Here is a 16,425-nt window from a genome sequence, read left to right on the forward strand (position 1 = left end):
AATGAAATCTTCTTCTTTTTTTTTTTTTTAATCTCTGCTTCTTGTGATATGATTCTTTTGTGTTCATATAAATGGCTACAGGTGGAGTTAGAGAGGGTTATCTTTTAAACAAGGTTAAACTGGGGGACTGAAACACAGTATCCCAAATGTGAATATTAATGTTGATGCATAATGAAAAATGGAATCATACACTCACTCAGAAAGACACTGAGCTGTTTTTGGGGAGAAGACGAAGATGGTCTTTACTGTAAGACTGTGAGCATCAGTGCTGTTTGATCAGGATGCGTACTGTCTGTTTGGACGTGTGTCTTCACATTTGGAGTCAAATTCCAGTGCTGATGACAACTGATTCATGTAATGCGTGGATTTGTCTGCCTCGCTGTCTGTGTGTCTGTTTCTTTTCCACACTTCCTGTCTGCCTGCATGGATTTGTAGTCCAGTGATGGAGGTACCCACAGGCAATCCTTTTTCAGAGGAGCAGGCGAGGTTATACTTCAGAGACATCATCCTTGGCATAGAGTACTGTAAGTACCTTATTTATGGAGGCAGCATCAGAAAATGGAAAATCACCATTTTCCATTTTTCTTTTGACAAACCTCTTTATGATCCTCACGGTGTAAAAGCAGAAACATTTGGACTGCTGTACCTTTCCTATGCTCTCTTACTACTCTTAAAAAAAGAATAATACAGTATTATTTTCCATTTTTATCTGAAGGAACAAAGCGTTCCTCTAATTCCATGTCCCTGGGGTTTGCAGTTGTGTGCTGTCCACCTCATCAGTATCAAGCCTCTGTTTAGTGAAACGTTTTTTCTCAAGCTGTGTCGTCATTTGCTGTACTAGATCCATTTCACGGGGCTATGAGCCTAATTATAAGGGATCATTGCTGCTTCTCTCTGAGCTCTGAGGTCTAGAGACTCAGTATACACTTTCAGTATTTCCACATAATGTTTTTTTTTGTGTGAGTGGTTACACCTCATACACCTCAGAGGTCAGAGGTCATATTTGAGGCTCAGTTACATTTCCTGCTCAAAGGTACATCAGCAGATGAACCACATTCCTGTGGCTGAAAAGCAATTTTCTCACCACTTGGCTTTTATTGAGAAATACAACCATGGACTGTGGATAAGGAACACATATTCACATAAACAATACGAGTTTCCAAATCATAATTTTGGTGACTGCAAACCTGGATGAATGAAAAAATGAAAAAAAACAAAAAACATTTTGAAACAAATGATGATATGAATTATTTGTGTGAAATATATAAATGAACCGCCAATCTGTGAAAATAATTGAAGAAATTATTCAAACTCTACTCATTATTATGAAATGATATTTTGTTATTCATTTTCATTTTTCATTATAGACATTCTAATTCAAAAAATGCCCTTAAAAAAGGGCCTGCTTTATTATTTTAAACAGTATATTATTGGCATTTCTGTCTGACTTCATAAACCCCCTTCAATTCAAAGTGAAGAGCCTGTGTTAGGTAGCTGCTGTTGGCTTAGGTGACCACAGAGACACAGGAGCATCTGACTGGCTGAAAGGTGACAGCGTGTCATCAAAAATGACAATGAAATAATCTTTTCTACCATAAAATAAAAACTCAGAGAATTCTTATTTTGAAAACAAGAATGATAAAGCAGCATTTTATAAAACTGTGTTGAGTTGAATTTTAATTTCTTAAATTAACACATTGTTTCATTCATTCATTTTCCACGATGGGTTAGGGTTATGACTATGACTATTTATATTATAATTATTTATTTAGTTAATATTGAACATTTAGTTGCTTTATAACAAACCCCCAGAGTAGTCAATGTATGATTTTCTCTTGATGGACAGATCATATAGTGAAAGTGAAATAGTTTGTCTTCTAAAACCTAAATAAGCCTGAAATATAAATCTCAGCAGTCTTTCTGTTGGTCACTGATGTTGTGTCTTTAATTTGAGTATTATTAGAGCTAACAACGTTTAATGGCCAAGGCCTTTAATAAGTCAAGTGCCTCATGTTTTAATAAGACCTCTTCAGACAAGAAGGCACCACTTACCTAATCAGTGAAATATCCAGGGCTTAACTCCAGATGGCTGTTAACTGTTAAGGCACAGAGACGTACATCACTTTCAGTCTTAGATGACCTTCAGTTCACCGTGTTCACATCATTCTTTCACTGCAGCAATCAATCAGACCAAGGTCAAAGTAATCATTTCTTAACTGCTATAATCATGGTTTGTGTCTCATACATGTTTTCTAATAACCAAGATTCCCTCTGTATCTTGGTTATTACTTTTTTCTGCTGAAATGATGAAAATGCAATGCATTCTATGCAATCTTTTTGTCACATGATTATAAGAACATTTTGCTGTAAATACTTCTGTACTTTTACTGATGGATAGCACCTTAGTAGGATGTTGAATGCAGGACTTTTACTGTGGAGTATTTGTACATTGTTATACTGTTACTTTTGTGTTTGGTCCAAACTGAACCTCGCGTTTGCTGTGGATATTCATGTTCCTCGCAGCGTGACTCCTTAATGATTTTGGTGTTCCATCACCTTCCATTTAACACCATCTTGCTCCATGACATGGTGTTTCAATAAAAAAAAGACAAGTTTATATTATGGAAGATTGAAGAGAAGAAGAAATAATCAAACTCCACTTACTGAAGCAGATTGGCATGAAATTTACTGAGTTCATTCACACGTCCCTCAGGGGAGAAGCCTTTTAAATTTTAGATACTGGCTGAGCTTTTCTGCAGCACCACAGTTTAGATTTTTTGCAGCACTGCTGCTGAGGGTCCAAGAATAACAAAATTAGGAGGATGTTGTGTAGTCTTTTAATTATAGTAGCTCTAAAAAGCTTGCAAATTACATCTGCTTTCTTGTCTTCAGTGCACTACCAGAAGATTGTCCACCGGGACATCAAGCCTTCCAACCTGTTACTGGGGGATGACGGCCACGTGAAGATCGCGGACTTTGGGGTCAGCAACCAGTTTGAGGGAAACGACGCTTTGCTGTCCAGCACAGCGGGAACTCCTGCCTTTATGGCACCAGAGACCCTGTCAGATCAGCGCAAGAGCTTCAGCGGAAAAGTGAGTTAACTCTACATTCATACATAAATGTGAGGTGTGATATCTGTGCAGGTCTGATGTGTGTGTCTGAGTTTGAAATTGATGTGGCTACAGCAGCTGCAGGTGCCGCCCTGAGCCTTGACATCGGGATTTAAAAATGAGGGCCAATAAACCAAGATGAGTTTTCAGACCTTTGCTGGCCTGCTAATCTGAGGAGCAAATTGGCATTGTCAGTCATTTCCCCTCTGTGTTTGCTGGTATTAATAACCAGGATGCTACAGAAAACAAAGGCATTACCAGAGTAAACAGGAGGAATAAGGCTCTCAATCTGTTTTACATACCTGTTATTGATTTGGGAATGATCCACACCATTATGCAGTACTGTTTCTACTTTACAATAACATTGAGATCATGTTTATCGAGGATAAACCACCACTCTGCCATAATGATGGAATTGATTACCACTGGCCTCTACACTGAATCCACATTGTTTGCAAACCAATTTATCACAAAGCTTTATTTTTTTATTACAACTGAAAGAGCTGACTGATGTAATTCCTCCATGATTTTTGCAGAATGAGTGATTTGAGTGATCTTTTGTGGCTTGTGAATCAACCCTGCCTGCTGGTTTATAAACAATTACCAACAAAGCCTCAACCATGACATCCTATTCATCTCCAGCATTATTGGTATAGGTCGTGTTCCTCTCTACAGTGGTAATCACCAAAGGCAGACTGATGGATTTGCTTCAGGAAGGACCTTGCATATCCATAAAAGAGGGTCCAGAATAGAATATTTGATTGCAGACAAAAAAACTATCAGGATGTAAGAGCCATTCAAGTGCCTCAGCCTACTGTTTCCTCAAGCTTTCAAGAAATAAATGCAGTCTTAGTGGCTCCTTTTCTCTGATTAGGCTTGCCCTCTTCCTGATTTGGATTGGTTCAAGCCATGTTCCAGAGAGCTTTGTGTCCGTTATTCACCAACGTTTGGTGCACATCAGCGGAGAAATGTTTAATATCTGACACTCATATGTCACTTAAACGCTCAGTCGTCAGTCCCAGTAGAACATTAGGCAATTAGAACATGTTGAGCACACCGAATAGAGGCAGAGAGAGGCTGAGGGGAAGACAACAAGCCTGATGGATTGTTGTGCTCCCTCTGCGGATCATACACATCCATCTCCACGGTGTCTGGTGGTAGACGGCCTCAGAAAATAACCTTAAAATGTCTCATAAATCACCGTAGGCATGTATTGATTTAGGGCACTGTGTTTATGTAAGCAGGTGTTTGGATAGTTTCAGTGTAAAAGAATATTTTGCAGTCTGTTTGCCATTATGTCGTGTTTAAAGTACTATTACTGCCACTTTCCTACAGGCTCTGGACGTGTGGGCCATGGGAGTAACTCTCTACTGTTTCGTCTTTGGGAAGGCAAGTCTGCACATTTTCTGTCCCTCAGTCACTTATAAAAATTCTGGTCCATAAAAGGTAACAGTAAAGGCTGGGAAAGTGCTCATTTCACAGACTTCAATGCTTGTTAACAGCACAGAGTGGCATTTCAGTAGGAACACTATCACCACTTTCTTTTTTTTTATGTTTGATACTGCACAGGTCAAGTGGCATCATTCTTTTTAATGAATACTAGAAGCTGCTGTGATTTGTCTTGTTTTTTTTTCTTCAGGGATTACAGATTTTCTCTGGCACAGTTCACTGTTCCTCCCTCGTGTTTTTCACTGGCTTTTTTTCTGCTTCCTCTGCAGTGCCCATTTATTGACGAGTACATACTGGCTTTGCACAACAAGATCAGGACGAAGCCTGTGGATTTCCCAGAAACGTAAGTCCGCCTCCTGCATCCTTCTCTCTCCTCCTGTTTATAGAACACACAGCAGTGTTGTTTCAGCCATCTCCAGTCCTCAGCTGTAGTCTTTGCCTTCTCATCTGTATCTCAGTCACAAAACCATTTTATTTTCATTTCCAGTTACAGATTGCACCTACAAAATAAATGAATAGTTTGGCACAGCAGTCAGTGCCAGCACATAGTAAATGTCACCTGCGTGTGATCAAAACAAGCATTGAAAAAGAAAAAGCAATCAGGGGCATCAGCAGCTTGGACACAAGCTGCTGTGCTTCCTCTACCTTCCTTTTGCCCGAAGAAAAACACGGAGGTCTCGTAGGGTGAATAATCCTGAGAAGACAGTGAGAGAGCAAAAGATAAAAAGCCAGGAAGAGGCTGGCCCGTGGTGATAGACTGAGGGAACACAGTGATGAAGTATAAACACAGCACATGTGAAGGGGCTTTGAGTGGCAGTTGGAGTATGTGTCAGTACAGAGTGTCATATCATTAATGATAAGTGTCTTCCCCCAGCAGGCTCGAGGGACTCCATGGCTGTGCAGAAAGCTCGTTCATTAAACGCCACCCTCCTCCTGAACAGAATAGCACACCTAATGAAATCATCTCCACACTCTACCTATCAATGACGGTTAGCAGCACCTTGTTGTCAGCTCTGATAGGGCCATTATACTGCAGCTGTAGTGCATTCAGTGTTGCATCTGCCATTATGATCAATGACTGAGCTCCCATAAACTTATTTTACTGAGATGAAAATGACCTCTACTCCTATATTGCATTTGTTCCTAATTTTTGTTCCAGTGTGGTTCGCAAAATGCCCCCGCAAGCCCTGTCAGGTGGATTCAAGAACCCCTTCACTGACACCAGCATTTTATGTTGTTCCAACTGTTTATCAAGTCATTTTAGTAACCATTTATCTCTTACATATACCTCTGTCAAGTTTATCCAAGTTTATTATACAGTGACGTCTAATTGTAGTACATTTAAAGTAAGGACTACAATGTCTACCCATAATGCCCTCCCTCAAGCACTGAATCAGCCAATGGAAGACCTCCAAAGATGACATGTCAAGGCAGCATCAGACCCTCATCATCATCATCATCACAGCTTCAGTCAAAAAAAAGAGTAACCATCATGCATTGTGTCCAGCTGTGAGGGTCCTATGAAATGCTTGAGTTAGATTTATGTGTTTATGTGTGCTTGTGCCTGGTGTTCTCAAATATGACATTCATACTGGCAAGTTTGTAGATTTAGAATAAACCTAATTTGTCTTTTTTTATAAATTTTTTTGTCATTGTCTTTGAAACTCACCAGAATTCTTGTATTTCAGGAACAGTCATAGAGGTAATCTGGGTATCACTGTCTTAGAGTGTTCGTAGAGTGAAACGTTATTATCTTGTTTCATTCAGACCAAAGATCAGTGAAGAACTGCGGACTCTGATCTTACGGATGCTGGATAAGAACCCGGACACCAGGATCACCATCCCTGAGATCAAGGTACCGTACAGAACAAAGCAGTTGTGAAATAAGACCTTGGGGTTAGTCACTTGTTGTTCAGGATGACTGGCAGCTAACATGAACATGATCATAACAAGAGAATTTCCCTGTTCTTGTTCAGACACAACAGGACTGTGCTTTCTCTCTTCGGCGATTGGCTCGTGAGACTCTGACCTTGCTGTGATAGCTACAGCAGGGTTCATTAAACATGCTGGGTTGCTCCAGGGCATGATGAAACTTGTTTGTCCCTGAGGAGGACTGGGCTGAGTCAGTCAGCGTTAGAGGGGTAGGGAGGTCCAGGAACCGGCCATGGACAGATGACATTCCCTGCTCCCCACCTTTTTTCCATGACACAGTCTAACCATGTGTCAGTGAGTCGTTTTCTCACCAGAGACTCTGTGTTTATGGAACAAGAGATAATTAGGCTGTCAGGCATCATGCATGTCCTTGTGTGCAAAGACACACGCAGTCACACACAATCACATCTTATAGTTAACACAGAATACAAGAAGCAACTCAGAAAAGCCTCAATTGATAGAGATAACAGAATTGACTGAGAGCTACACTTTACTCTCACTATCACTGATTTCAGATTATTACACTATAGTATACTCGTTGATTTTTGAAGTCAAGTCATTGAGAGATTTGAAAGTTGCTTCAGGTCCATAACCCATTAACATAAACATCCTTCCTGTGTAAATCTTTGTCAGTTGTATTTTTTCATTAATGCATGTGAACGCATCATAAGTCTCTGCAGATGTTCAATTTGTTTCTTACTGTCAACATTTAATATGAAAAGACCAAAACCAACAATGAAATGATCATAGTGAAGTATAAATACATCAGTGAGCCATTACACTGGGTGATATGTTCCCTCAGTTTGGTGAACACAGGCACTGTAGGTTATATCCCAGACACACCATTGTCCTGTATAAATAATTGCGAGAAATGTTTGAGTAACTTTGGTAAAAAAAAAACTACAGTGCCCAGCAGTTTTAAGAAACTTTTTTTGTCTTTTTGGGAAAAAAAAAAGAATATACCCATGACTGGAGCTGAAAGCAACAGACAGTCTGGGGATGTCAGAAAGTACTGATTGACAGACATAGCTGGTTTTGGTCTTTTCATCAGATTTGGTGACAGTAAGAAAACACAGAATATCTGCGGCCTTAGAAGTCAAACCAGTGCATTCAATAATGAAGTAACACTGACAAAAATAAACTCGGCTGGTTTAGTCACTTTGATGGATTATCTGTCTCAAGCAGCTTTTAAGTCTTTGCAGTTGGTTTTTTGGAGCGTAAAGAAATTAATCAAAACAGAGGCATTCACACTTATAAATCCAAACAAGTATGTCTTGCTTTAGAAAATGCTCAGTAGCAATGTAAAATATTCATTCTGTGTAGTACAAAGTCTTAATCAAAGGAAGGGAGCCGAGCTTCCTACAGAGATGTTCAGTTGCATACAGACTAACTGTTGATCACAGATTTGTCAGACAGGTTGTCATGTCTTTATGCGTATGTGTTTAGATGGACCAGTGGGTGACGCAGGGAGGCACCGACCCTTTGCCTCTGGAGGAGGAGCACTGCTCTGCGGTGGAGGTGACAGAGGAGGACATCCAGAACTCGGTCAAGTTTGTTCCCAGCCTCTCTGCAGTGGTGAGTGTCCTCTATTCACCAAGCACTTTTGTGTCATAACAGATACATTCAGCAGCTCTCAGAGTGGCAACTGCATTCCTCTGTGACCAAGAGACCAAGAAAAAGAAGTAATTTTACATTTCAAGACACAGCCATGTTTACCTTCATAGAGGACAAGGCTGCATCAAATTGTTGAACACTGAAATCCAAAAAAAGCACCTTGATACCTCAGTATAAATATTGTGTATTCCTTAACTTCTCCTTCCGTTGTGCACCATGTAAAGCAACACTATGTAACGTTTACTGAGCAGAGGCAACAGCAGGCTCTGCACCCACAAGTGGTGATTACAGTGACGCATAAAATTCTGTTGGGCTCCATGTCTGAGCAGTTAAGGGTGATGAAAGCAGCATATCACTAGAAGCTAACAGCTCATGTACAGAAAACAAAGCCTTTCAATCCCTCATTTGGGGCGTGGAGTGGGAATGAAAACGGCACCGTGTACCATCAAAGGGATTTTGAAGCTTTTATTTTGAAGGTAAAATAGTTGCATAATGTTGCTTTTAAGTCATCTTTACCGCACAGCAAGGTTAAAGCTTTACGGCACTTTTAAGTATTATTCAAATCAACCGTTACAGCCACCGTAAAGGAACCTCTTCCCTGAAAGCAGGAAGCCAGAGTCTGCCCTGTGTGGCTCCATAAATGGCACAACGTTACATTCATTTGGAGATAAGCTCATATAGTGGCAAAGGCATGCACAGAAATTATTAAATTGATCCTTTGACTCACAAAATGACGATGTATTTTCTTAAAAAAAAACCCTGAACAATAAAAGCTTACCAAATTAAAGATGATATCATGCAGTTATTAACAGTAAAGGTTCGCCTTAGTCTGCCATCACAATGTCATGACAGCTCATATATGGACATTTTAATTATGTAGAAATAAAGAAATTTACTGGAAAGCAGTAACATTACGTTTTAGAGGCGAATGTATATGCTGATCTTTTACTTGTGTTTGCGAAACTTTTTGAAAGCCTTGTGTTGATGAACATTTTTTGGTTCTAGCTAGTTAACATATCATATGGGATTATAGCAAAGCTTCACTCATGACAAACTGTATCAATACATGATTGAACAGTGAGTCATACACTCTACCTAACTAGCAGAGAGGTTTTTGAATGTTAAACATTTTCCATGTATTACCTTCTCACGTTGATTTCTCCATAAGAACTATTATATATATTCTGTTTTGCTTTACCCCCTGTGTGCAAGTCTCTCGATGACATTGCTTGGAAATCCATCTACTCTCAGTGCACAACCACAAGCTCAAAACAACAATTTAGCACATTCGTTCCTGTGTTTGGGAATGTTTCAGATCTTGGTAAAAGCCATGCTGAGGAAGCGCTCCTTCAGTAACCCCTTTGAATGTCCAAGCAGGAGGGAGGAGAGGTCCATGTCTGCACCTGGCAGCCTGCTCATGTAAGCACACACACTCCAGCAGCCGGGCATGTCCACGCCTCCCTTGCACACTTAATTCTTACATATCTTATCCATGAAGAGGAAAAACAAAAAGTCAAAACCACACAGGGTCCATCTTATTGCCAAGATTGCTTGAGATTTTGACATAGATTGATAATTCACACCTGTCTCCTCTTTCTGCTGTATCAGGTTAACTAGCACTCATTCCTGCGGCAGCAGCTGCTGCTTTGTGTTGCCATAGCACCATAATTCATTCTTTCATTGAATGCAGTGGAGCTTACAGCTTTTCTAAGTGTTTCTTTGTGTGTTGCTTCCAGCCTTGAAAGGTAGAAGGATTCGATTCAGAGTCACAAATAATGATACAGATCCACCAGTGCCTCAGGCTGACCTTGGACTTTCTGTTACAACGACTGAAAGGAGTCGTCTTATCCCATCATGCAATTTTAACATACACAGCCGAGGGCACATTGGAGCATCTATAGCTGGTCCCTGCTGTACTGCCGGTGCCCTTGGGACAGTAATCTGTGTTACATGTCCAGCAGACTCTGTCATGAAGACAGACTTCAGTAGCGCTGGTTGTGGAGCAGACTCAAATCTCCTATTGTTAGGTTGTTTTTTTTTTTTTTTTTTTTTTTTTTTTTTTTTTTCTTCTTTATCTAGGTCGAGGTTTCCCTTGTTACAGTCTAGGCAGAGCTGGGAGCTGCTATCTGAGGTAAAGGTGTTTTCAGAGGACATGTAGGGAGTTTGGAGCAATACTGCCCCCTGCTGGGAAATGAAAAAACAAGACCTTTCAAGTAGCAGCAAGTAGTGTCCTTTTTCTTGTCCGGAAGCAACTGGATTTATGGGTAATGCGGTCTTAACTGTAATAAACACCATGGTGAGCTGAAGTCCACCAGTGTCCCTGACCTTGATCTTGTCTTCATACTAATTATGCAAAGATTTCAGAACTTATTAAAAATAATGATTTGATTAAAACTGCCGACGATGATTGTTCCCTTTAGTGAAGAAAGGGGTTTTCCATAAAGAATGCTCAAAATCAAAACACCAGAGGCTGATAGCCTTACGTTTAATCCCTAGTATGAGTCAAGCTCCAAAAACACTGGATCCTACATTTCCTATAGTGCAAGGTGATAGCGTCTTTAGCTTCTTTTTTATTGTCTGCCCGTGGTGTCAATCATCAGTGTGTAATGCACCCTTTCAGTTTCAGAACTTGAAAAACATGCTGAGGTGTACTCTCCATGATGAGTAAACGGTCTTTTAATATTGCTTATTTTATCTCACTGTTAAAAATCAGAATAAAGGTAAATTTTTCACATTTTAGAAACTGTCACTTTATCAAAATGATAATTAGTGACTGACAAACTCAGCACTAACAATGTAAAAATTTAAAAAAATTACCTTCCTACCTTCATGTTGAGGAGTTGGAGTATGTAGGAAGGGAAGGTCATCTCCACCTGCGACTATGTCTTTGACCTCCTGAGATGACCTTTGCCCTCTTACCTGTGACCTTTTCCATCTTTTCTCCCACTCTGCTGCAGGGACTCGTGGCCCTTCCGGCCCTCTTTAAAACTTCACCCTTCTCTCAGGTAACACGTTGTGCATTACAGTCTGACACGCTGTCTGTCCAACATCTACCAGCCGCTGTGCCTGTCATCATCTTAGACTCCTCAACTCTTGCTTATCCCCATCATGAGAAGTGATGGATCAGCCCCTCCCCAGCTGTTACCTCAGAGAGTTTTCTCATCCCCCTGCTGCTGTCATTTACTGCTGTGTTACGTGGATAAAGCATTTTGTATTGTTACCATCCGTCATGTAACGAAGCAGGGACGAGAACCTCAATGATTGCGCTGCTTTTGGAGAGAAAGCATAGACTTTTTAACAGTGTGATCATTTAGATCTCTGTCCTTGCTGAGGTTGTCCAGCTTGAAATAATCGGAAGAAAATACTGACGTTGACTTGTTTCTCTCTCTTTCTGTCTTTCATTTCTTCTTTCAGAAAGGGCAGCACAGGAGATGGCCCCAGAGAAGGAGAGCTGGAGGACCTGCATGAAGACGAGCCCTCCTCTTGAGTCTCTCATCAACAGAGCTTTGTCTTAAATTCCATCCTCTTTACATCCTTTTGCTTGAACCGTTTCATCGTGCTCACCCTTTCATCCACACATTCCCCTCAAAGCAGCGACACACTACAGACTTCTGTACATTGAGGGAGGAAACTCTCAAGGTTTGGAATCTGATCCGCTGCTTGTGTTAACGTTCAGATTTGTTCGCTCAGGCTTTTGCTTCCAGTCTATCCTTTCTTACCCACATTTTCCCCGAAACGTCTCCTTCCCTGCAGAGTTTGTGGGCACTAAGTTTGATCTGCAGGGCTGCTTGTTGTACCTGCTCATCCACTTAATGTTGTGACTGGCATCAGTGAAGAGATAAGAGATAAGAGGAACTGACTGTTTTCTGGATCAGTAACAGTCAGTTATTGTTGCAGGAGAAGAGTTTGTCAGCTTGCATTACACTGTAATGTGGGAAAAAAACAGTCAAACTGATTTTTTTTTTCTTTTTTTTTTTTTTTTAAACCGTGTGCATGGTGAATAGTTGTGGCTCATCATCAGGCTGTCCACAGCCACCTGTCACAGTCATAGCCAGTCTGATGAAATGAAAAGAAACTCCTCTTCATTACTCATCACAGACTTCAGCATGTATATGACACTATATTGTCTCTTCAGTAAAGTACAGGGCTTTTGATTTCTGATCAGTGATCAGTCGTTTTATTATTGTACATAGACGTCTTGAGGTATCTTCAGCATTATCGTCTCACAGTCCTCTTGTGTATGTGCCATGAGCAGCTTTTATTTTGAAGCGAGGTTATAAAGGTTGAATTCCTTCCTCTGCTGCCATCACAGTCGTGGTTGAACTTCTCTGACAGGAGGGACAGGAAGTCCGCCGTCTGGCAGTGATCGCACAGAAAGCACAGTGGCTTTGCATTGCTTAAAAGTGACTTTCCTACTGTGTGGTGTGTAATTATTTTTTTGTTCGGAGTCTTTTCACGCTTCTTCTTCTACTGTTATGTGTTGTTTATATGGAGATTTTGGTTTTCTAACGCTGTCTCTTTCCCTCCATATCATACTGTGCTGTTTGGTTCGACGTGAAGCCTTTTGAAGTACATGTTGTTTGATGGTCAGTGTGAACTGACTGAAAAAAAGGACTATAAACTACTCAGACCGCCTGTACTTCAGTTTATCCCAAATTAGAACTTATTATTAACATTCTTGGATGCAGAGCTGATTTAAAGGCATAAATAATCTTATTGTCCATGTTAAACATCAGTGAGCACTCTTGCAGCTGAAATTGAATCAGCTTATACAGCAGCGTTATCCAGGCGAAAGGACTGTACACAAATTATTTAGGTGGAAGCCGAGGTCAGAAGGGGGTCAGGGTTATGTATGTTTTTTTTGTTTTTTTTTTGAGAGCACAGGGAAGGGTCTTATTTTATCATTCCTTAGTGGGATTGAAAAAAAAGGGGGAATTAAATAGTTGTGAATGATGGTTCTGGCGTACATAGTGGGTCCAAATCCTGTCAACAATCCTGTCTCTAGATTTACTAGCTAAATGTCAAATATAAAATTGGTGTTAGAGGCTACTGTTGAATATATTAAGGTTAAAGTGACATAATCTTAAATGCATTATGCTTTGCCTCTTTTAGTTATTGATGGTTGAACAAGTTGTACCAACTAAGTATTATACATATTTTTTTAGGGGGAAAGGTGGTGCAGTTTTGTTTTTGTTTTTTCTAAGTCAAGGTTAGGGTCCAAATAATATATTAATGCTGAAGAGGCTCATGAAATTTTAAGATTTAACCTCCGTCCCCTAGTAATTTTTTCACAGTCCCTAATTATTTTTGCCTGGCTGATCTTTTGAGGTCGTAACTAGCCATGCAAGCTTATATCTTATAGAGCTGGGTAATGTTGGGAATGAACATTTTTTTGTGATGTGAGTCCCTTCTTTACCATTCAAGGTGGTTAGCTAAGTTAAAAAAAAAAAAAAAAAATTATGGAAATCATTGTTTTGTTCTGCCGGCTGAACTCAGTGAGAACATCTCTGCCTCCACAGCAGCTCTGCGTCAGATAAATATTTATATAACTCCATTTGGATTCCTTCCTGCTCTTTCGCTGGCCTGGCACATTGAACAAGAAAGCATGTTTTGCTGGCCAAGTGCTCTGATCACTTGAACCGAAGTGAAAAGGAGCATTTCAATGTCATGATTAGGCGCAGGCTGCAAACAACAACAACAACAGATCCCACATCCACTTCAGTGCCCTCCCCAGTGTGGCTGATTAGAGACAGAGAGTGCAGTGCTTTGCATTTCCTCTATTAATCTTGCCCTTGGTATCCTCCAGTGAAGGACACTAACTGAAGCACAAAGGATGGAGAGAGCTTGGTGGAGTCTGAATGGAAAAGTATATGACATGTAGTGACTGAGCCTCTGTGTTTAGGGCTTTATGTTCACAGAAGCAGGGAAATAAAATCAGTACTGGAGAATGTAGATCTATATCTATCTATATATATTTTTTTTATTTTATTGTTCAGGAAAACAGTTGGTTCGGTTTGATCGGTTTGTACAGGATATATGAATATGATAAATGAATCTGTATGTCTGTCTAAAATGTCTGTGTGTGCAGTTTAAAATTAAGGGTTGTGGTTGATGACGCTTCTCTTCTGTTTTTGTCCTTCTCTGTGTTCAGGGTGATGTAAGTGAAAGTAAGTACTGAGGTCTGTTTGTAGGGTAACCTTCAATGAAGGGCTGATTCAACCAAAAAATATGAAATGCTGTCTTGTATTTTATTTGCTTTAAAGCTATGTGACACTCATTCTTGTAAGAATTAATTTTTAATCCAGGTGTTGCCAGCTTTACATTGGTGTGCTTGTACAGATGTTTTGTCAGTGTCAGAGGTGCAATATTGTTGTGGTCTTAATCATCAGTGCATTATTGGCTCATTCCCCTGCTGTTACAGCGCTCATGCCAATCATCCTTATGTGTGTGTGTGTGTGTGTTTTAGCTGTCCTTGTTCAAAGTTAAGCTAAAACGTTGCTTATATTTAAATATTTGCACTTTTCCACTTACAAATGCATATTAAAATTATTGTGATTACATGTAACACTGCTGGTGCCTACCAGCCATGACACATTGTACAGTTTATGATCAAGAGAAAAACTGTGGTTCACCTTTAAAAGACCATATTTACTGTGTATCGGTTTGTTCTCATAAGCTCCTGTGCTTTTTGGTGCATTGCTCTGCTGTCGATCTGCATGTCACAGCGATGCTGCCTGGTTTTTGAGATTTTTTTTTTTTACTAATGACACTCAAATATGTTTTCCAGTAATTTATTCTCCTACCTGTCTTAAAATGCTGTAGCAGCTGCAGCAACATGATTGGTTTTGAATAGCTGTTTCTGTTGTGCATATCTATATGATTACAGAATTGTGAATGTGGTTTAACTGAGTTTTACTGCTGAAAGGATAAAACACTGTAAATCCCATCATATGAACCAAGTTCAGTGCATAGGAGCAGCCTGGTCTTTTTTTATGTATCCAGACAACAGTTATTTAATAGTTAGCTATTTTATATTAATTATTTCAAAGATTATGAATAGGCCTAACACTATTTTGTGGAAAATTAGACAGTGGGCTAATAAAGAACTGTTTCATTTTTGGTGCAGAAAACATCACCACTTATAAACCTTTTATGTTTTTGTGTTTTTCATTTGTTATTCCTGAACTGAGTATATGTGCAAATAAGTGCAAACATTTGTTTGTTTGTTTTTCCTGGATTCCATAGTCCAACGTGTCAGTCAATCCACATAGGCCACACTGATTTCCACCTACAGATATGTCCCACCATTGTGATTTATTTATTTATTTATTTTTACACCACCACTCTTCCCACTGATTTTTTACCTCACTAAATTGTGTGTAACGTATCTGATTGAACCTTAACATTTTCAGCAAAACAAAAGTTCATTAAGAAAATGGTTTTCTGAGTTTTCCATAGGTTTTGTCATACCTCTTGAAAACATCAAGCAGTTGCAACCGGCTTTATACTGTTTCAACTGTATCAACCCGCTGATTGAACCTGTTTAATTGTTTGCCTGGTGGTGGCACTACAGCACAGCACATGAATTTAAATGGCCATAACGTAGTGGTCACCTATATGATTATTTTGAAACACAGGACAGTTCATCCTTGTAGGAAGCCCTGATACTTCCACATTTTGGGGTTTCTCCAAAACTCAAGCATTTCCCATTATGATTTGCTGCAGGTGTCTGAGTGCAGAATACAGGCTTAAAATGTACTGCACTGTGCAGCCTTGGCAGAGGTTGCACTCTCAAAATTCTTTCTAGCTTAGTACTGTTACAGCAGTGAAACACAAGAAAAATCATTGGGTGCAGTTTCTACAGTGGCAGCACAGGAAATGACTGACAGGACTAATTTCTCTTGATTTCAGGTTGTTATTATATCCAAAGGAGAGAGAGTGTGGGAGAGCGAGTCTGTACATAATAATGAAGTCAGGGACGAGTCGAATCGCTGCCGTGTATCTTATGTGACTGTCCTGACACGTGTGTTGAAGGTGCCTGCTGTCTCTGTGTTTCTAGATGTCAGTTCAGTGTTGTTTTGTGCATTTCTCTGAATGTACTCACTGGCCTGCATAAGTCGCTCATATAAAAACAGATGCATGGCACGTCCCTATAGAATGCAGTTGTTACAATGTAAATATGTACCAATATATATAAAGAAGCTATTTTTTGCATGCTTTTTGTACACAGCTACAAATAATCAGAGACAATAAAAAAAAAAAGAAAATTTGAATCCTTTTGATATTTTTCCTGTATTCCTGTTTGACTGCTTGAAAAAGA

At 39.8% G+C, this 16,425-nt stretch overlaps 1 protein-coding gene across 4 annotated transcripts in view; it reads left to right on the forward strand.

The window, feature by feature from the left end:
- camkk1a (calcium/calmodulin-dependent protein kinase kinase 1, alpha a) overlaps window positions 1–16,417 on the forward strand; it is a 55,710-nt gene extending 39,293 nt beyond the window's left edge. For 2 of the 4 annotated variants that reach the window (XM_041050898.1, XM_041050899.1), the window contains 8 exons: window positions 436–524; window positions 2,893–3,092; window positions 4,446–4,499; window positions 4,829–4,902; window positions 6,327–6,414; window positions 7,938–8,066; window positions 9,421–9,524; window positions 11,520–16,417. In XM_041050898.1, the coding sequence (XP_040906832.1) occupies window positions 436–524; window positions 2,893–3,092; window positions 4,446–4,499; window positions 4,829–4,902; window positions 6,327–6,414; window positions 7,938–8,066; window positions 9,421–9,524; window positions 11,520–11,592 (811 nt within the window). In that variant the 3' untranslated portion in view covers window positions 11,593–16,417. Of the gene's footprint in view, window positions 1–435; window positions 525–2,892; window positions 3,093–4,445; window positions 4,500–4,828; window positions 4,903–5,436; window positions 6,046–6,326; window positions 6,415–7,937; window positions 8,067–9,420; window positions 9,525–11,519 lie in introns of those variants that run through there. The other 2 variants (XR_005894968.1, XM_041050900.1) reach the window with 2 other exon arrangements.
- The last annotated feature ends 8 nt before the right edge of the window (window positions 16,418–16,425 follow it).

The sequence above is a fragment of the Toxotes jaculatrix genome, chromosome 12 (assembly GCF_017976425.1).
Source record: "Toxotes jaculatrix isolate fToxJac2 chromosome 12, fToxJac2.pri, whole genome shotgun sequence".
In the NCBI taxonomy this organism is placed as follows: domain Eukaryota; kingdom Metazoa; phylum Chordata; class Actinopteri; family Toxotidae; genus Toxotes; species Toxotes jaculatrix.